Below are 22,032 nucleotides of genomic sequence, written 5' to 3' on the forward strand. Positions count from 1 at the left end.
TATGTGTTGTGAGGAAGATGAAAAGCGGCTTCAAGGGAATTTGGACAAGCTAAGTGAATGGGTAAGAAAGTGACAGATGGAATATAATGTGGAAAAATGTGAGGTTATCCACTTTGGTAGGAGGAATAGATGTACAGAGTATTTCTTAAATGGTAAGAGATTAGAAAGTGTAGATGTACAAAGGGACCTGGGTGTCCTTGTCAATAAGTCACTGAAAGCTAACATGCAGGTGCAGCAAGCAATTAGGAAGGCTAACAGTATGTTAGCCTTTATCGCGAGAAGATTTGAGTACAGGAGTAGTGAAGTCTTGCTTCAATTGTATAGAACCTTGCTTATACCACACCTGGAGTATTGTGTGCCGTTTTGGTTCCTTTACCTTAGGAAGGATATGATTGCCAGAGAGGGATTGCAACAAAAGTTCACCAGACTTGTTCCCGGGATGGCGGATTGTCCTAGAAAGAAAGATTGGGGAAACTTTCGAAGAATGAGAGGTGATCTTGCCTTCATCGGTCGGGGCATAGAGTATAAAAATTGGCAAGTCATGCTGCAGCTCTACAGAACCTTAGTTAGGCCACACTTAGAATATTGCGTGCAATTCTGGTCGCCACACTACCAGAAGGACGTGGAGGTTTTGGAGAGGGTACAGAAGAGGTTTACCAGGATGTTGCCTGGTCTGGAAGGCATTAGCTATGAGGAGAGGTTGGATAAACTCGGATTGTTTTCACTGGAACGACGGAGGTGGAGGGGTGACATGATAGAGACTTACAAAGTTATGAGCGGCATGGACAGAGTGGATAGTCAGAAGCTTTTTCCCAGGGTAGAAGAGTCAGTTACTAGGGGACATAGGTTTAAGGTGAGAGGGGCAAAGTTTAGAGGGGATGTGCGAGTCAAGTTTGTTTTGTTTAGAGATACAGCACTGAAACAGGCCCTTCGGCCCACCGAGTCTGTGCCGACCATCAACTACCCATTTATACTAATTCTACACTAATTCCATATTCCTAGCACATCCCCACCTGTCCCTATGTTTCCCTACCACCTACCTATACTGGGGGCAATTTATAATAGCCAATTAACCTATCAACCTGCAAGTCTTTTGGCATGTGGGAGGAAACCGGAGCACCCGGAGGAAAGCCACGCAGACACAGGCAGTACCCAGAATTGAACCCGGGTCACTGGAGCTGTGAGGCTGCAGTGCTAACCACAGAGGGTGGTGAGTGCCTGGAACTTGTTGCTGGGGGAGGTGGTGGAAGCAGGTACGATAGCGACGTTTAAGAGGCATCTTGACAAATACATGAATAGGATGGGAATAGAGGGATACGGTCCCCAGAAGTGCAGAAGGTTTTAGTCTAGGCAGGCATCAAGATCGGCGCAGGCTTGGAGGGCCGAATGGCCTGTTCCTGTGCTGTACTGTTCTTTGTTCTTGTTCTTTGTTATCTAATTGAAACCTACAAAATTCTTAAAGGGATAGACAGGGTAGGTACATGCAAGATTTTTCCCCTGGTTGGGGAGTCTAGAACCAGGGGACACAATTTCAAAGTAAGGGGGAAATCACTTAGGATGGAGATGAGAAGAAATTTCTTTACTCAGAAGGTTGTGAATCTTTGGAATTCTGTACCCTAGAGGACTGTGGAAGCTCAGTCATTGAGTATGTTGAAAGCAGAGATTGATTGATAGATTTCTAAATAGCAATGACATTAAGGGATATGGGGATAGTGTGGGAAAATGTAATTGAAGTGGATGATCAGCCATGATCGTATTGAATGGTGGAGCAAGCTCGATGGGCTAAATGGGCTATTCCTATTCCTATGTTCAACCCAAAGTGAACAGCCAAGAGACTGCAACAGCCAAACAATTACCAGACAACCAACAAACAGGCCTGCAACTTTAAAATTTACCTCCTGAGGGGACCCCACAGGTTATTCATGAAACAACAGACTTTTACAACCTGCACTCAGAACATCTCTTAACCTGTACTTTTCAATTTAACTTCTCTTGGGAGTGCATCTGAGAGTGAATGCGTACATGAATGGTGTTGAGATTATTTTGAGATTTGTTCAAAATAAATAGTTATTTTTTTTACCTCTGAGAAAACCTGTCCTTTGTCTCTTTATTTGACCCTAAAGACACTCAGGGGCTGAAGCATCATTTTAACAAAACATGACTGCGGTTAGTTGGGAGGTGAACAGTGGGAACCACCGACACCCCTTACCACCTGTCCATAACAAGTGGGCTAATATTCATTTATTTTCTATTGATTTCTTTAATTTCTGGCTTTTTAAAAAATAAATATTTATAGGATGTTGGCATCGTTGGTTAGACCAGTATATAGTTGCCCCTTGAGAAGGTGGTGATGAGCTGCCTACTTGAACTGCTGTAATGGTGTGGTGTAGGTACACCCACAGTGCTGTTAGGGAGAGAGTTCCAGGATTGTCAAACAGGATGGTGATATATTCCCTGCCATGTGAGTTTCTGTTCGAAGGCTATGAATGAGCACAGATAGAGAGGGTGGGAGGAGGCTTGTGTGCAGCATAAACACTGGCATGGATGCCTTGGGCCAAGCTTCCAATTTTTGAGAGAATGAACAGGCTGGGTCTCTTTTTTTCTTGCAAAGAGAAGGCCGAAATGGGTCTTTAGAGTTATGAAAGGTTCTGATAGAATATACAAAATGTGCATAAGAGCAAAACTAGATGCCATCGATATAAAATAGTCACCAAGAGATCCAATAGGGAATTCAGAGGCAACTTCTTGACCCAGAGTGGTGAGAACTCACTACCACAGAGAGTAGTTGAGTCGAATGGTATTGATGCATTTAAGGGGAAACACGATTAGCATATGAAGGAGTAGGGAATAGAGGGTTTTGCTGATAGAATTAAATGAAGGAAAAGCATCGAGTGAAGCATAAATGCCGGCACAGAGTGGTTGGGCTGAATGGCCTATTTCTGTGCTGTATATTCCATGTAATTCTGCACTGTAAATACTTCATAATACTTTGTAAGGCTGGAAATGTCAGTTTCAGTTTCGTTTCCAATGAACTGAAATACAAAAACAGTGTTTTATCTGATAACGAGAGTCTGCAGCAGCCACAAGCCATCTTTGTTGGTGTAGCCTTGAGAGCTTCACAGATCTTGGCAGTGAGATAGCTGTGGACATGCTTTGATGATCAAGTTGAGAAGCCATGTTTCCTCATAGTGTGTAGCATCCCTGTAAAGGGCCTTTGTTCCCTATAACTGTCTCTGGTTGATTGAATTGATTGGCAATACAGTCAAGGGGAAGTCTTGGGGAGCTTTCCTGTTCAAACTGAAGGGACGGCAGTTAATCGGATGAGGTAATACTTTGAAATCTGCGGATGCTCATGTAGCCAGAGTGGATGAATGGTATAAAAAAAGGGGTTTTAGAATACGTACTTCAGAATGCAGCAAGAAAGAAAGACTTGCATTTATATAGCACCTTTCATGACCACAGGACCTCCCAAAGCACCTCACAGCCAATGAGGCACTTTTGAAGTAGGACAAGTCCTGATCAGCCATTAACTCTTTGAGCTCGAGAACTGTAACGTGGTGAATTTTTCAGCAACTTGCACTGTATGTGTGGGTAGTTATTATTGTATGCTTAATTTTTATGAAAGACAATAAATGCCTTTGAACCCTATTATCTTGTGGAATTATTTAAAAACCTGTAAATAAAAACATCCATTGCCTAACAAGCAGCTATTGGTAACCTGTCTAAGTAGCCCCGTGTGACGGGGAATGTTTTTTTGTTTCATGGAATGTGGGCATTGCTGATGTTGTGGGGAACACAGGAGCAGCTTCTAAGGGCAGATCTCCCCCCTCCCCACACACCTCAAAACTTTCCTCTCAAAACCCTCTGCTCGCTAAATTCCAATCTTGATCGTACAATCGCTCCTGGCAATAAGGAGGTGAAAAATTAACAGCCATGGTTTCTTTTCCTGATTATTTACATACCTGCTATAAACACTGGGTGTGGACAGGACGCGGCTTGAGTGCAGGAGAGTTCCTGTACTCTGCATAGTATCCCTACCTTTTTTTTATTCAGTCACAGGATGTGGGTGTCACTCACAAGGCCAACATTTATTGCCCATCCCTAATTGCCTTCAAAGGTGATGGTGAGCTGCCTTCTTGAACTGTTGCAGACCGTGTGGTGTAGGTACACCCACAGTACTATTAGGAAGGGAGTTTCAGGATTTTGACCTAGCGACAGTGAAGGAATGGCAAGAAGTTCCAAGTCAGGACAGTGCGTGGCTTGGAGGGGAACTTGCAGGTGGTGGCGTTCCCATGCATCTGCTGCCCTTGTCCTTCTAAGTGGTAGAGGTCGGTGGTTTGGGAGGTGCTGTCGAGTGAATTCACAAGCAAGTTGGGCACTTGAGTGAGATAACAGGTTCAGTGGCAAAACATTTTATGCATGGACATCTCTGGGCCTCTTACATGCCACGAGCTCTCAGCACACGAGGCAGTTAATGATTGGAACAGTAATCGACCCAGACCCCAGCAAGAGCACAGTACCCACCTTAAGCACCCGGTATGCCTCCTTAAAGACTGCCTTTTTGTCTGGGCACAGGCAGATGACACCATTAGAGCTGAAAAAAGTACGAATGAAGATGTTAGGAAGTTGAAAACATTGATCGGCTCATAAGAACAAGAGGAGGCTATTCAGCCCCTTGAACCTATTCTGCTATCCAGCTAGAACGTGGCTGATCTGTAACTCAACTCCATTTACTTACCTTAGCTCCTATTCTTTGATACCCTTACCCAATAAAAATCTATCGGTCTCAGTCTCGAAAGCTCCAACTGACCCCCAACATCCTGAGCCCTTTGGAGAGAGTCCCAGGTTTCCACAACAATTTGAGTAAAAAAGTGCTCACTAATTTCTCCCCTGAATGGGGTGCTTCTAATTTTAAGATTATGTTCCCTTGTTCTTGACTCCCCCACCAACATATCAAAACTTTGAATCATCTTCAACACCTTATTTAAATACTTCAATCAGATCACCCCTCAATCTGATAAACTCAAGGGAATATAAATGGCGTTGATGCAAACTGTCCTCATAATTTATAAGAACGTGAGAAATAGGAGCAGGAGTAGGCCATACAGCCCTCGAACCTACTCTGGCATTCCATATGATCATGGCTGATCTTTGACCTCAACTCCACTTTCCCGCCCTATCCCCATATCCTTTGATTCCATTACAGTCCAAAAATCTATCGACCTCAGCCTGAAACATACTCAAAGGCTGAGCCTCCACAGCTCTCAGGGGTAGAGAATTCCAAAGATTCACAACCCTCTGAGTGAAGAAAGTTCTCATCATCTCAGTTCTAAATGGCCAACCCTTATTCTGAGACCGTGACTCCTAGTTCAGGATTCCCCAGCCAGGGGAAACAAGTGTCTACCCTCTCAAACTCCTTCAGAATCTTATGTTTTAATAAGATCACCCTAATTCTTCTGAACTCCAGAGAGCATAGAAGCATTATATTCAACCTCTCAAAGAACTACCACCTCATCCCAGGAATCTAACTAGTGAACCTTTGCTGTACTGCCTCCAAGGCAATATATCATTCCTTAGATATGGAGACCAAAACTGGGTACAGTGTTCCAGGTGTGGTCTCCTCAAATCTCCATACAATTGTCACAGGACTTCTTTATTCTTGTACTCCATTCCCTTGCAATAAAAACCAACATGCCATTTGCCTTCCTAATTGCTTGCTGTACCTGCATGCTAAGTTTCTGATATACATAAATGATTTGGAGGAAAGTATAGGTGGTCTGATTAGCAAGTTTGACGCGGGCACGATTAGCAAGTTTGCAGACGACACTAAGATTGGTGGAGTAGCAGATAGTGAAGGGGACTGTCAGAGAATACAGCAGAATATAGATAGACTGGAGAGTTGGGCAGAGAAATGGCAGATGGAGTTCAATCAGGGCAAATGCGAGGTGACGCATTTTGGAAGATCCAATTCAAGAGTGAACTATACAGTAAATGGAAAAGTCCTGGGGAAAATTGATGTACAGAGAGATTTGGGTGTTCAGATCCATTGTTCCCTGAAGGTGGCAACGCAGGTCAATAGAGTGGTCAAGAAGGCATACGGCATGCTTTCCTTCATCGGACGGGGTATTGAGTACAAGAGTTGGCAGGTCATGTTACAGTTGTATAGGACTTTGGTTTGGCCACATTTGGAATACTGCGTGCAGTTCTGGTCGCCACATTACCAAAAGGATGTGGATGCTTTGGAGAGGGTGCAGAGGAGGTTCACCAGGATGGTGCCTGGTATGGAGGGCGCTAGCTATGAAGAGAAGTTGAGTAGATTAGGATTATTTTCATTAGAAAGACGGAGGTTGAGGGGGGACCTGATTGAGGTGTACAAAATCATGAGAGGTATAGACAGGGTGGATAACAAGAAGCTTTTTCCCAGAGTGGGGGATTCAATTACAAGGGGGACACTAGTTCAAAGTGAAAGGGGAAAAGTTTAGGGGGGATATGCGTGGAAAGTTCTTTACGCAGAGGGTGGTGGGTGCCTGCAACGCATTGCCAGCGGAGGTGGTTAACGCGGGCACGATAGCGTCTTTTAAGATGTATCTAGACAGTTACATGAATGGGCAGGAAGTAAAGAGATACAGACCCTTAGAAAATAGGCGACAGGTTTAGATAGAGGATTTGGATCGGCGTAGGCTTGGAGGGCCGAAGGGCCTGTTCCTGTGCTGTAATTTTCTTTGTTCTCTTTGTTCTTTGTCCCTTGTCCTGGAGACACCCAAAGCTCTCTGAACACCAACATTTAAAATTTTCTCATCATTTAAAAAATATTCTGATTTCTATTCTCCTACCAAAGTGAATGACCTCACATTTCCTCCCTTTATACTCCATCTTGTTATCTTCTCACTTAACCTGTCTATAGCCTTTTATAGCCTCTTTGTGTCCTCCTCATAGTTTAATGACCCAAGTAGCTTTGTATCGTCAATACACTTGGATACATTACTCTCCACACCTTCACCTAAGTCATTAATATAGATTGTAAAAGCCGTGGCCTCAGCACTGATCCTTGCGGCACTCCACTAGTCACAGTCTGCCAACTTGAAAATGCCCCGTTTATCCCTACTCTCTGCTTCCTGTTCATTAGTCAATCCTCTATCCATGCTAATATATTACCCCCAATTCTATCAGCTCTTACTCTTTTGTGTGGCACCTCATCGAATGCCTTTTGGAAATCCAAATATACCACATCCATTGGTTCCCTTTTAATCTACCCTGCCAGTTACAATATCAAAAACTCTAACAGATTTGACAAGCATGATTTCCCTTTTATAAAACCATGTTGACTCTGCCTGATCATACTGTGATTTTCTAAGTGCCTTGTTGACAATTTCGTAACAATGGGTTCCAGCATTTTTCCAAGGCCTGATGTCAGGCTAATTGGTCTGTAGTTCTCCATTTTCTCCCTTCCCTCCTTTCTTGAATAGTGAGGCTACATTTGCAACTTCCCTCTCACCACCCAGTATCATTCTAGTGAATAAAAGCAAAATACTGCTGATGCTGGAAATCTGACATAAAAACAGAAAGTGATGGAAATACACAGCAGGTCTGCCAGCATCTGTGGAGAGAGAAACAGAGTTTCAGGTCTGTGACCTTTCATCCTTTCATCATTCTAGTGAACCTGCGCTGCACTCCCTCCAGAGCCAATATATTCTTCCTGAGGTTTCTTGGCCAGAACTGAATGTAGTACTTCTCCCAGGACATTGATATAAGCAGGAATGGCCCAATGGAAAGTACACATTGGGCCTCAACACTGTAGGGAGTTGCTTTCCTCCAATCGGTGTTGGAGACATGAGGGCCTAGATTGGTCTCGGTTGTGATGCCTCTTGTAGTGGAATACCTGCCTGCATTTATGGTCCAGGCATACCAATGAAGAATGGTCACTTGAAGGAGGCACTGGGGAGGTTACCCATGATTGATGAAACCATTGTAAAGCAACAGTCAGTATTTTCAGGAGAGTGCAGGAAAGAATTGGCCAAAATAATAAGCAGCCACATTTTAAAAAGGCATTGAACACAAATCAAGCAGATTTGTTGTTGACTTACACAAGAACGTCAACGTTGTTGTTCTGAATCCCAATGTCTCCCAGCTTCTCAATACATCCCTCGAAAAACTCTATGTTTGCTTCCTTGTATCCAAACTTCTCCTGATGATATGAGAGGTGCTTGCTTGCGAGTTGGATCTACAGCAAAACAGATGTGGAGTTTGGAAACAGCTTATCATTCACAACACTAAATATATACAGAGTAAATCTCCATCTACACTGTCCCATCAAACACTCCTAGGGCAAGTACATTGTGGGTTAGATACAGAGTAAAGCTCCCTCTACACTGTCCCCATCAAACACTCCCAGGTCAGTCCCAGTGTGGGTTAGATATAGAGTAAAGCTCCCTCTACACTGTCCCATCAAACACTCCTAGGGAAGGTACAGTGTGGGTTAGATACAGAGTAAAGCTCCCTCTACACTGTCCACACCAAACACTCCCAGGTCAGTCCCAGTGTGGGTTAGATATAGAGTAAAGCTCCCTCTACACTGTCCCATCAAACACTCCCAGGGAAGGTACAGTGTGGGTTAGATACAGAGTAAAGCTCCCACTACATTGCCCAACAATATGCTTCACCTTAAACACAGGACAGCTCTCTATTGCATCAGTTTTCCATTTCTTGTGACAGTTATTCTGTTTGATAATAGTCACATAAACTGGGGCAAGACAGCCCAAACTCATTTCATGTAAGAATTCAGGTAGACCAGTCCTACCAGCCAACGTTAGAGAAAACAAGATTTGTATTTTTATAACACCTTTCATGAGCTCAGGACATCCAAAAAGGCTTTCCAGTTAATGAAGTACTTTTTGAAGTGTGGTCTCTGTGGTAAGAAACATGGCCACCAATGTGTGCACAGCAAGCTCCCATAATGACCAGATGATCTGTTTGTTTAATGATTTTGCATGAGGGACAAATATTGGCCCAAAATATCAGGCCAATTACCGCCCACCAGTCTACTCTCAATCATCAGTAAAGTGATGGAAGGTGTCATCAACAGTGCCATCAAGCAGCACTTGCTTGGCAATAACCTGCTCAGTGATGCTCAGTTTGGGTTCCGCCCAGGCCACTCAGCTCCTGACCTCATTACAGCCTTGGATCAAACATGGACAAAAGAGCTGAACTCAAGAGGTGAGGTGAGAGTGACTGCCCTTGACATCAAGGCAGCATTTGACCGAGTATGGCATCAATGAGCCCTAGCAAAACTGAAGTCATGGGAATCAGGGGGAAAACTCTCCACTGGTTGGAGTCATATCTAGCACGAAGGAAGATGGTTGTGGTTGTTGGAGGTCAATCTTCTGAGCTCCAGGCCATCACTGCAGGAGTTCTTCAGAGTAGTGTCCTAGGCCCAACCATCTTCAGCTGCTTCATTAACGACCTTCCTTCAATCATTAGGTCAGAAGTGGGGATGTTCACTGATGATTGCACAATGTTCAGCACCATTCACGACTCCTCAGATACTGAAGTAGTCCATGTAGAAATGCAGCAAGACCTGGACAATATCCAGGCTTGCACTGATAAGTGGCAGGTTACATTGGCGCCACACAAGTGCCAGGCAATGACCATCTCCAACAAGAGAGAATCTAACCATTCCCCCCACTGTCATTCAATGGGATTACCATTGCTGAATTCCCCACTATTAACATCTTAGGGGCTACCATTGACCAGAAACTGAACTGGAGAAGCTCGACACCATCCAGGATAAAGCAGCCCGCTTGATTGGCAAACTATCCACAAACATTCACTCCCTCCACCACCGACGCACAGTGGCAGCAGTGTGTACCATCTACAAGATGCACTATAGCAACGCACCAAGGCTCCTTAGACAGCACCTTCCAAACCCGCAACTTCTACCAACTAGAAGGACAAGGGCAGCAAATGCATGGGAACACCGCCACCTGCAAGTTTCCCTCCAAGTCACCACCATCCTGACTTGGAACTATATTGCTGTTCCTTCACTGTCACTGGGTCAAAATCCTGGAACTCCCTTCCTAACAGCACTGTGGGTGTACCTACCTCACATGGACTGCAGCGGTTCCAGAAGGTAGCTCACCGCCACCTTCTCAAGGGCAATTAGGGATGGGCAATAGTTGGTGTCCTTGACACCGACACCCACATCCCATGAATGAATAAAAGAAAATAAAGGAAAGGATTTCATATGCCTTCTTAACTACCTTATCAACCAATCCTGCTACCTTCAGGGATCTGTGGACAGTCACTCCAAGGTCCCTCACTTCCTCTACACTTCTCAGTATTTTCCCATTAATCGTGTATTCCTTTGCCTTGTTTGACCTCCCCAAATGCATCACCTCACACTTCTCCAGGTTGAATTCCATTTGCCACTTTTCTGCCCATCTGACCAGACCATCAATACCTTCCTGCAGCTTACAGCTATCCTCCTCGCTATCTACCGCACGGCCAATCTTTGTGTCGTCTGCAAACGTCTTGATCATGCCCCCTGCATTTACGTCCAGATCATTACATATACCACAAAAAGCAGGGGACCCAGTACTGAGCCCTGCAGAATGCCACTGGAAATGGCCCTCCAGTCGCTAAAACACCCGTCAACAATTACCCTTTGTTTCCTGCCACTGAGCCAATTTTGTATCCACACTGCTGCATTTCCCAGGATCCCATGGGATTTTATTTTTTTAACCAGTCTGCCATGTGGGACCTTGTCAAAAGCCTTGCTAAAATCCATGTCCACCACATCAACTACACTACCCTCATCTATCTTCCTTGTTACTTCTTCAAAAAATTCGAACAAGTTGGTCAAGATCCTCCCTTAACAAATCCATGCTGAATATCCTTGATTAACCTGTGCCTTTCTAAGTGACAGTTTATCTTGTCTCTCAGAATAGATTCCAACAATTTGCCCACTATGGAGGTTAGACTGACTGTCCTGTAATTATTCGGTCTATCCTTTGCATCCTTTTTAAACAGAGGTACAACATTAGCAGTTCTCCTATCCTCCGGCACCACGCCTGTATCCAGTAAGGAATGGAAAATTATGCTATGTTCAGCTATGATGTTTCCCACAGTTGAATAACTTACCATCCATTATTGTTTTGGCTCACAAATAAAGAATTGTCACTTAGGTACAGTACCAGAGTGACCCAGGAATGAGGTGAGGCAAGAATATTCGCTAAATATGGAGAATAAAACAGAAGAAATATTCATCCTGGAATCTATCCTAGAACACAACAATTACAGCATTAATCATTTTCCAATTGCCTTACTAGCTCGACTGTCATGTCCACTCCAGTCACATGACCATTGGGTCCCACCAGCTTGCTCAGGATATAGCAGTCTCGACCAGAACCACATCCCAAATCCAACACATTACATCCTTCCAGTATCTCTGGGACTACGAATCCACATCCAAAATACCTGGAAAACAATCGAGGAAACAAACAGGGACAGAGAGAGAGACAGATTGAAAAAAAGAGGCCAGAGAGAGACAGGGAAAGCCAGAGAGACAGATAGAGGGATTGAGAGAGGGAGAGAAAGCCAGTGAGAGTGAGGGGGGCAGAGAGAGAGAGAGAGAGAGAGATAGACAGAGCCAGTGACAGAGAGCCAGAAAGAGAGACAGACAGACAGACAAAGATAGAGACAGAGACCGAGAGAGAGATAGAGGCAGAGAGTGGCAGAGAGAGGGAGAGACAAAAACAGAATGAGAGAGATGACAAATCCAGAATGAGATAGAGACAGAGGAAATGAAAAACAGGGATAGATAGAGAGGGAGACAGAGACAGAAAAAAGTACAAAATGGTGGAGTCAGAGGAAGTGAAAGACAGAGATATACAGACAGAAATAGTAAAATACAAAGACAGGGAGAAATTGGGGAGGAGATAGGGACAAACAGATAGACACTGTAATTAATATTCAACTTCATTGCACTTCCTACTGTTACTTGGAAGGAATCAGTTTGCCCACTGTGCCTGATTGTGATTTTTTTTATTTGTCCATGGGATGTGGGCATCGCAGGCCAGGCCAGCATCTATTGCCCATCCCTAATTGCCCTTGAACTGGGTAGCTTGCTGGGCTATTTCAGAGGTCATTTAAGAGTCAACCACATTGTTGTGGGTCTGGAATCACATGTAGGCCAGGCCAGATAAGGACAGCAGATTTCCTTCCCTAAAGGACATTAGTGAACCAGATGGATTTTTACAACAATCAGCAATGCTTTCATGGTTACCATTAGACTAGTTTTTAATTCCAGATTTATTAGTTGAATTCAAATTTCACCATCTGCCATGATGGGATTCAAACCCATATCCCCAGAGTTGGGCTCTGGAACACTAGACCAGTGACATTACCACCACACCACCATTATCATTACAAATATACATTTCTCCAAAGCACAAAAACCCAACAGGAAAGGTGTTTCAACTGTGGCTAACAAAAGAAGCTAAAGATTGCATTAGATCAAAGGAATTGGCTTATAAGGTTGCCAGAAAAAGTGGCAAGCCCGAGGATTGGAATCAATTTAGAATCCAACAAAGGATGACAAAGAAACTGATAAAGAAAGGGAAAAGAGATTATGAATGCAACCTGGTGAGAAACATAAAGGCAGACTGTAAAGGTTTCTTTAGGTATGTGAAAAGGAAAAGATTAGCAAGGACGAATGTGGGTCCATTACAGGTGAAGACAGGAAAATTATAATGGAGAATAGGGAAATGGCAGAGAAACTAAACAATTACTTTGGTCTGTCTTCACGGAGGAAGATACAGAAAATCTCCCAGCCGTAGTAGGGAACCAAGGAACTTGTGAAAAGGAGGAACTGAAAGAAACTAGTATTAAAAAAGAGGTAGTACTCGAAAAATTAACTGGATTTAAGGTTGTTAAATCCTTTGAACCTGATGAGCTACATCCCAGTGTTGAAGGAGGTGGCTATAGACATAATGGATGCATTGATGGTTATCTTTCATTCAAAAAAGATCGTGACTGATCATCTAATTCAGTACCCTGTTCCCGCTTTCTCCCCAAATCCCTTGATCCCTTTGGCATTAAGAAATATATCTATCTCCTTCTTGAATATATTTAATGACTTGACCTCCACTGCCTTCTGCGGTAGAGAATTCCATAGGTTCATCACCCTCTGAGTGAAGAAATGTCTCCTCATCTCGGTTCTAAATGGCATTCCCTGTATCCTGAGACTGTGACCCCTGGTTCTGGACTCCCCAGCCATCGGGAACATCCTCCCTGCAGCTAGCCTGTCTAGTCCTATTAGAATTTTATAGGTTTCTATGAGATCCCCTCTCATTCTTCTAAACTCTAGTGAATATAAGACTGGTCGACCCAATCTCTCCTCATATGTCAATCCTGCCATCCCAGGAATCAGCCTAGTAAATCTTCTTTACACTCCCTCCAAGGCAAGAACATCCTTCCTCAGATAAGGAGACCAAAACTGCACACAATACACCAAATGTGGTCTCACCAAGGCCCTGTATAACTTTAGTAAGACATCCTTGCTCCTGTACTCAAATCCTCTTGCAATGAAGGCCAGCATACCATTCACCTTCCTAATTGCTTGCTTCACCTGAATGCTTGCTTTTAGTGACTGGTGTACAAGGACACCCAGGCCTCGTTGCACCTCCCCCTTTCCCAACCTATCACCATTCAGATAATAATCTACCTTTCTGTTTTTACAACCAAAGTGGATAACCTCACATTTGTTCACATTATACTGCATCTGCCATGCATTTGCCCACTCACTCAACTTGTCCAAATCACACTGGAGCCTCTTTGCATCCTCCTCACAGCTCAAATTCCACCTCCCCCCCACCCCCAGCTTTGTGTCATCTGCAAACTTGGAAATGTTACATTTAGATCCCTCACCCAACTCATTAACATATATTGTGAATAGCTGGGGCCCAAGCACTGATCCTTGCGGTACCCCACTAGTCACTGTCTGCCATCCGGAAAAAGACCTGTTTATTCCTACTCTCCGTTTCCTGTCTGTCAACCAATTCTCAATCCATGCCAGTGTATTACCCCCAATCCCATGTGCTTTAATTTGGAATACTAACCTCTTATGTGGGACCTTATCGAAAGCCTTCTGAAAATCCAAATACACCACATCCACTGGTTCGCCCTTATCTATTCTACGAGTTATATCCTCAAAAAACTCCAGTAGATTTGTTAAGCATGATTTCCCTTTTGTAAACCCACGCTGACTTTGACCAACCCCGTTTTTGCTTTCCAGGTGTTCTGCTATCACATCCTTTTTAATAGACTCTAGCATTTTCCCCACTACTGATGTAAGGCAAACTGGTCTGTAATTCCCTGTTTTTTCTCTCCCTCCTTTTTAAATAGTTACATTTGCCACCCTCAAATTTGTAGGAACTGCTCCAGAGTATATAGAATTTTGGAAGATTACTACCAATGCATCCACTATTTCCAGGGCCACTTCCTTTAGTACTCTGGGTTGATTATCAGGCCCTGGGGATTTGTCAGCCTTTAACCCCATTAATTTTCCTAGCACCTTTTTTTACTAGTACTGATTTCCTTTAGTTCCTCTTCTCATTAGACCCTTGGTTCCCTAACATTTCTGGGAGGTTATCTGTGTCCTCCTTTGTGAAGACAGAACCAGTGTATGTGTTTAATTGTTCTGCCATTTCTTTGTTCCCCATTATAATTTTCCCTGTTTCTGACTGTAAGGGACCTACATTTGTCTTCACTAATCTTTTTTAAAATACGATAGAATTTCAAAAGTTTCCTGCAGACTGGAATGTAGCAAATGTAACCTCGCTATTTAAGCGAGGAAGCAGAGAGAAAACGAGGAACGACAGATCTGTGTTTGACATCAGTAGTAGGGAAAATGTTAGAATCTATTATAAAGGATGTGATAACTAGACAATTAGAAAATAATGATATGATTGTGCAGAGTCAACCTGGATTTATGAAAGGGAAACCTTGTTTGACAAACCTTTTGGAATTTTTTGAGGATGTGATTTGTAGAATAGATAAAAGAGAACCAGTGGAATGTGGTGTATTTGGATTTTCAGAAGGCCTTTGATAAGGTCCCACACAGGAGGTTAGGAAACAGAATTACATGGGATTTGGGGGTAATATATTGGTATGGATTGAGAATTGGTTAACAGACAGAAAGCAGAGACTAGGAATAAATGGGTCATTCTCAGGATGGCAGGCTGTTACAAGTGGGGCACCGCAAGGATCAGTGCTGGGGCCACAGCTGTTCACAATCTATATAAATGATTTGGTTGTGGAGACTGAATGTAATATTTCTAAATTTGCTGATGACACAAAACTAGGTGGGAATATAAGTTGTGAGGAGGATGCAAGGAGGCTTCAAGGGGACCTGGACAGGTTAAATGACTGGGCAAGAACATGGCAGATAGAATATAATGCGAATAAGTGCAAAGTGATCCACTTTGGTAGAAAAACAGAAAGGCAGAATATTTCTCAAATGGGGAGAGGTTGGGAAGTGTTGATGTCCAAAAGGGACCTGGGTGTCCTTATTCATGAGTCACTAAAAGCTAGCATGCATGCGTGCAGCAAGCAATTAGGAAGGCAAATGGTATGTTGGCCTTCATCACAAGGGGTTTTGAAGTAAAGAATTCTTGCTGCAATTGTATAAAGCCTTGGTGAGATCACACCTGGAGTATTGTGTACAGTTTTGGTCTCCTCATCTAAGGAAGGATATACTTGCCATAGAGGGAGTGCAACAGAGGTTCACCAAACTAATCCCTGGGTTGACAGGATTGTCTTATGAGGAGAGATTGAGGAAACTGGGCCTGTATTCTCTAGAGTTTCGAAGAATGAGAGGTGATCTAATTGAAACTTGCAAAGTTCTTAGAGGGCATGAGAGGGTAGATGGGGATAGGATGTTTCCTCTGGCTGGTGAGTCTAGAACCAGGCGACATAGTCTCAGAACAAGAGGAGACCATTTAAGACTGAGATGGGGAGAGATTTCTTCACTCAGAGGGTGGTGAATCTTTGGAATTCTCTACCCCAGAGGGCTGTGGAAGATCAATCATTGAATATGTTCAAGACAGAAATCGATTTGGTTATTAATGACCTCAAGGGGAAATCTGTGCGGGAAAGTGGCACTGAGGTAAATGATCAGCCATGATTCAATTGAATGGCACAGCAGGCTTGACGGGCTGAATGACCTACTCCTGCTCTTATGTTCCTATAGAAAGCTCTCGTCAGACTCGTCTAGAGAACTGCATTCACTTCCAGGCCCCACACCTCAGGAAATATATACTGGCCTTGGAGCAGGTGCAGTGCAGATTCACCAGAATGATACCAGCACTAAAAGGACTAAATTAAAAGGACAGGTTGCTTGGACGTGACATGTGTTCCCTTGAATATAGAAGATTAAGGGGTGAACTAATTGAAATGTTTAAGATGATTAAGGAAGTTGATAGGGTAGAAAGAGAGAAACCATTCCTCTGGTGGGAGTGACCAGGGCAAGGCAGTGGGGTGGGTAGAACCTTAAGATTACAGCTAGGCTATTTAGGGGTGATGTCCTGAAGCACTTCTTCATAAAAAGGGTAGTGGAAATCTAGAACTTTCTCCCCCAAGAAGCTGTTGATGCTGGGGGTCAATTGAAAGTTTCAAAACCGAGATTGATAGATTTTTGTTAGGTAAGGGTTACAGAACCAAGCCGGGTAGATGGAGTTAAGATACAGATTAGCCATGATCGAAGTGAATGGCAGAAAAGAATGGAGGGGATGAATAGTCTCCTTCCTGTTCCTAAGTTCATATGAGGTGTATCAAATTCACACAACTTCCCACAAGCACAACACTCCAATGGGCACAAGCCAGTTCCCTGAAAAACAGGTACCTTTCAGTAATCTCCGGGTGGATGAGTGTCATGGCATCGCGTGCTGATTTACTCTGGGGGGCAGTCTTTTTGGAGGAGGACACATCGGTCTGTAAGTCTTCAGTTTTCTTTAGCCATTTCCCGTAGTAATTCTGAGGCCAATGAGAGAAGAGAATTAATAGAATTTCTGTGGTATTTTTACGCCGAATGATCTTGTCCAATACAGAGGGCGGCACAGTGGCGCAGTGGTTAGCACCGCAGCCTCACAGCTCCAGCGACCCGGGTTCAATTCTGGGTACTGCCTGTGTGGAGTTTGCAAGTTCTCCCTGTGTCTGCGTGGGTTTCCTCCGGGTGCTCCGGTTTCCTCCCACATGCCAAAGACTTGCAGGTTGATAGGTTAATTGGCCATTATAAATTGCCCCTAGTATAGGTAGGTGGTAGGGAAATATAGGGACAGGTGGGGATGTGGTAGGAATATGGAATTAGTGTAGGATTGGTATAAATGGGTGGTTGATGGTCGGCACAGACTCGGTGGGCCGAAGGGCCTGTTTCGGTGCTGTATCTCTAAACTAAAACGCCCTCTACACTGTCCCCATCAAACAGTCCCAGGGCAGGTACAGCATGGGGTTGGCTGCTCGGCAGGAGGAGGGGAGGGGGGGGGGAGGGTCTGTCCGCCCTGATTGCCTTCCGCGATTACGTTCACACCTGGGTGTGCCTGGAGAAGGAGCATGCGGGTTCCGCCGGTATGCTTGAGGCCATCCATGACAGGTGGGCACCGCAGGGACTGGAGTGCCTCATCGATGCCAAGAATGGCAATTTAATTTGAGTTTTTGGTTTATTTATTCAATTTTAATAAGGTTATTTTAAAAAATGTATATAAAGGGGGTCTGGGGAATAAAGGGCCCAACGACATAATTTTTTTTTTAAACGGTCTTGGCTGCTGCCTAATTGGATTGCTGAGTGCTGATTGCAGCAATGAGGTGCAGTTGACTGCTGCAGTCAGTCAGTCAGTTGGAGGAGTTTCTGCTGAGGAGACGAGCCGCCACAGAAGAAGCAAGTGCTACACTTTTTCAACAACCTTTACTTGCAAGAGACTTTACAATCAGGCTGTTTTTGAAGGTGGGTGAGAAGCTTTCTTTGTATTGGACTGTTGGGGGAGGTTACAGAGGCCGGAACAAGGGGGTGGGCCTGCCAATTTCGAAAGGAGCTATGCATTTTCACTAAGCACACAGGCAAGCTCCTTCCCCACCCCATTTGCCCAGCCTGGGTCAGCAGGAGCTGCCTGGCAAAGGAAAGAACAGAAGAAGGATAGTGCCTGGGCAGCTTTGAGCTGACCCGGGTGAAGACGCCTCCCCTAACCGAAAGAACAGAAAACTAGAGAAAAAGGACGTTTTTTTTTTCAGAGACTGTTTGCTGTGCTCACCACAACAGCATAGCCCAGCATCACTCCTAGCCTGTCTCTTTTTTGTGCACTCCAACAGCCTCTCCCCTAATTTAGTTTATTTATTTATTATTGAGACTATAATTATTGCTTTGTTTTGTTTCTTTTCTTGCAAAACTTTGTAATTGGTGGGCCTGCTATTGGGGTTGGGCGTGGCTCTTGAACCCATGGCAAGCCCTCCTCACCGGTGGCGGGGCCCTCTAGCACCTGTGTGGCTGCCCATGTGACCCCTTTAAATTAATAACGTCTAGCCATGGGGTAAAGATCTATGCCCACCCCAACATGTCTATAGAGGCCTGCGTAAAGGCAATGGCCAAGGTTGTCGGCCCCTCAGCCATTGTGGCAGCCTCAAAGATGTACGGGAAGGTACTCTTCCTGAAGACCGAGCGGGAGGTATCCCTGGCCCTGAGTAAGGGGCTCATTGTGGGAGGAACTTTTCTGCCGGTGGACCCTCTGGGGGCCACTGCGCAGAGGGTCATGTTATCTAATGTCCCACCCTTAATTCTTGTTGAGCTCCTCCTCCCCCACCTGCAACATCTGAGGGAGGTGAGGTCGGGGATCACCCTAGTCCCACTAGGTCTTCGGGAGAACAACCTCTGGCATGTGTACTTCTTCTGTCGCCAGCTATTTATGCAGCTGGCGCGGGAGGAAGTCTCAGCAGGCCAATTTAGTGTTGAGTTCCAGGGGGCTGCCTACCGTGTCTTCTGGACCTCAGATGGGGCGCGGTGCCATGCCTGCAAGGGGGTACAGCACATTAGTAAGAACTGCCCCAACCTCCTGGCTGCCAACTCCACCTCGGCGGCCCAGGGTGGCGCTGCTGACCTTCCTCCCACACACCTTACGCTTCCAACAGACACTGCTCAGGTGGTTCCGGAGGCCATAGTTTTCACGGCCTCCGGCAGGTGGGTGGGTGCCCGCCTGAGTGGAAGGAAGACACAGAGAAAGAATAAACATCGAGAGGTGGGTCCCCTGGATATCAAGGCACAACCCGAGCCTGAGCTCAGCCTGAGGCCCGCTCCCGGGGAACCCACCTGCCCAAGGTTGGGCTCAGGCCCAGGGTACCCAAGCAAAAGGAGGGTGCGGAGGCCTCTGATGACATGGAGGTCTCTGAGCCTCCGCGCCCTAGTGGGAAAAAGAGAAGGCACCCCTCCACAGAGTTAACACAGGGCCCTGAGGTGCAGGGCCCATCTGTTGGAGGGAAGCTGTCTCTGGCTTCAGGTCCCCAGGTTCCCCCTGCCACCACCACCGATAAGGCTGTAAAGCCTGGGCAGGAGCTCCCTACCCCTCAGGATGGAGGGCAGGGGGAGACTCCTGTACATGTGGCCCCTCCTGAAGGAACAAGTGGAGCCCTGCTTGTGGTGGGGAAGCCTGGAGACACTCCTGGAGAAGCCTTCCCATCTGCCAGTGGGACGGGTGCTCTGAGTGGAGGGGAGGGTGAGGCCCCAAAGGGTCGGCCCTCCCAGCCAAAATACACTCCCGACCATGATGTACCCGACCCAGTTACGGGTGAAAACGCTGCCCCGTTTGCTGGGCCTGTGGGCGCTGGCGGGGCGGGAGATGGCCTCCTCTCTCTGCTTCCAGTCCTGGCTCCGGCTGGATTTCTGAAGTTGGGAACTACTGTCTCCCCTGGGCAGCTCATTCAGCTGCAGACAGAGGTGGATGGAGTCCTGAACCGCTGACGCCCATTGGCTCCAGTTCCATTCAAGAACTCAGAGAGGACTCTTCTGCCATCGATCCTGGGGGTGGGATCGTGACGGTGGGACCAGCTTGTGCAGTTGGGACGTCTGCCACACAGTGTGTGGTGGATGTGTCGACCGCTGGCGGTGATGACCCAGAGGAGGATGGGGGCTCGGAATCCATCGGCAGTGAGGCAGTGGACTCCCTCATACGTCCCACTGAGTTTCCTCTCAACTCCAACGCAGAACTCCGGGACTTCTTCGCATGCAGGAGTTGCTGCAATAAGGTTCAGCTGACCTTCGGCCGGTGGTCGAGTCTGGCGATAATCATCCAGTCTGTCGGTGCTGCCCTCAAGAAGGCGGAGAAGGGTGCGGGCGTGAAACTGGTTGAGAGGTGCCGGTTTAAAGCATTCCTCAATGGGTTGCTGGGGGAGTGGAGGGCCAGGTGCACTTCCGCTCCCTCCTCACGGTGAGGTGTCGGTGATGGGATCAAAGTACGTTTGACATGACAATAACCATAGCCAGCCTCAACATCAACGGTAGCAGTGGGTCCCTCCCCAGATTTCACAATCTTTCAGTCCTCAGGGAAGGGAGATATGCGGTGAGCTTTCTGCAGGAAACCCACACCGTTCTGGGAGATAAAGCCACCTGGCTCCTGGAGTGGCAGGATGGGGTCCACATGAGACACCTCACTCCTATTTCTAGTGGGGTGGCTATCTAGTTGGCCCCGACTTTTCAGCCGGAGATCTTGGGGGTCAAGGAGCTTATGCCTGGCCGCTTGCTCCACCTTGCCGTTTGCCTGGGTAGCGTGCCGCTCCAATTTGTGAACGTGTATGCGACCAGGCCCGGCGCGTTGCAAGCGTGTTTCTTTGAAGAAGTGTCTGCTCTCTTGAGCTCCAGTGATAGCGACGAGTGCATCATCCTCGGGGGGGATTTTAACTGTGCCCCCAAGGTGAGGGATCACTTCCGTCCCCAGCGCGGCCAAGCATTGGTGGAGAAGTTGAGGGAACCGATTAGCTCCCTCAACTTGGTGGGCGTCTGGCGGAATCTCCATCCGACTCCAGCGCCTTCACATGGAGGCCTGGAGGAGGAGAGCCCCGAATTGACTGCCTCTACATTTCACAGGCGTATGTCTCCTGCGTCTCGGCTTCCTCCATGCAGCTGGTGCCATTCTCGGACCACCACCTGGTGTGGGCGGAGTTCACTCCGTTCCGCACACGGGCGGGTTCCGCACACGGGCACTTTAACAACCGGCTGCTGGAGGACGAGCAATTCCGGGACTTGTTCCGTCTATTCTGGGCCGACTGGAGAAGGAAGCAGGGGGGGTTTCCCCTCCTTGAGGCTATGGTGGGATGTCAGCAAGACTCACATCATGTCTTCTGTCAGGAGTACGTGAAGGGGTCGACCAAGAGACGGGAAGCCAGATCGGACGCCTAGAGAGGGGGGTGCTCGACTTGGAGTCCCGTCTCAGTCAGGCCATCGTGGACCCGGCCCTGTGGCAGGCGTATAAAGAGAAGGTCGCGCTGAGGGACCTGCAGCTCATAGGGTCCCGAGGCACGTACGTGAGGTCGCGGATCCAGATCCTGGAAGATTTGGACCGTGCCTCACCCTTCTTCTACTTGCTGGAAAAATGGCGGGGGATCCGTAAGCAGCTCGTTGAGCTGCTGGCCGACGACGGATCCTCCATCACAGATGTGGAGGGAATGGGCCCTTTGGTCCGTACTACTAGGGCATGTTGTTCTCTCCGGATCTGTCCAGCAACAACGCGCGCAGAGTTTTGTGGGATGACCTGTTGAAGGGCAGCCCGCAGGGCGCCAAAGGATTGGAGGCTCTGCTCACGTTGGTGGAGCTAACCAGTGCCCTCCATCAGATCTCAAGAGGCAAATCCCCGGGGCTGGAAGCGCTGACCGTGGAGTTCCTCAGGGTGTTCGGGGATGCCCTGGGGGACGATTACACACGGGTCCTGAGGGAAAGCCTGACAACCAGGGAGCTGCCCCTCTCATGGCGCAGGACGGTCATCGTCCTGTTGCCGAAGAGGG

General features: G+C 46.5%; 1 protein-coding gene across 1 annotated transcript in view; it reads right to left on the minus strand.

The window, feature by feature from the left end:
- Nucleotides 1-22,032, minus strand: part of LOC137374721 (arsenite methyltransferase-like) — a 48,090-nt gene that overhangs the window by 13,941 nt on the left and 12,117 nt on the right. Inside the window, exons 2-5 of the mRNA XM_068041277.1 lie at nucleotides 16,898-17,028; nucleotides 11,322-11,472; nucleotides 8,085-8,221; nucleotides 4,525-4,594 (exon numbers count right to left, since the gene is read on the minus strand). Coding sequence (XP_067897378.1) covers nucleotides 4,525-4,594; nucleotides 8,085-8,221; nucleotides 11,322-11,472; nucleotides 16,898-17,028 — 489 coding nt within the window. The remainder of the gene's footprint in view (nucleotides 1-4,524; nucleotides 4,595-8,084; nucleotides 8,222-11,321; nucleotides 11,473-16,897; nucleotides 17,029-22,032) is intronic.

The sequence above is a fragment of the Heterodontus francisci genome, chromosome 10 (genome assembly GCF_036365525.1).
Source record: "Heterodontus francisci isolate sHetFra1 chromosome 10, sHetFra1.hap1, whole genome shotgun sequence".
NCBI classification, from domain to species: domain Eukaryota; kingdom Metazoa; phylum Chordata; class Chondrichthyes; order Heterodontiformes; family Heterodontidae; genus Heterodontus; species Heterodontus francisci.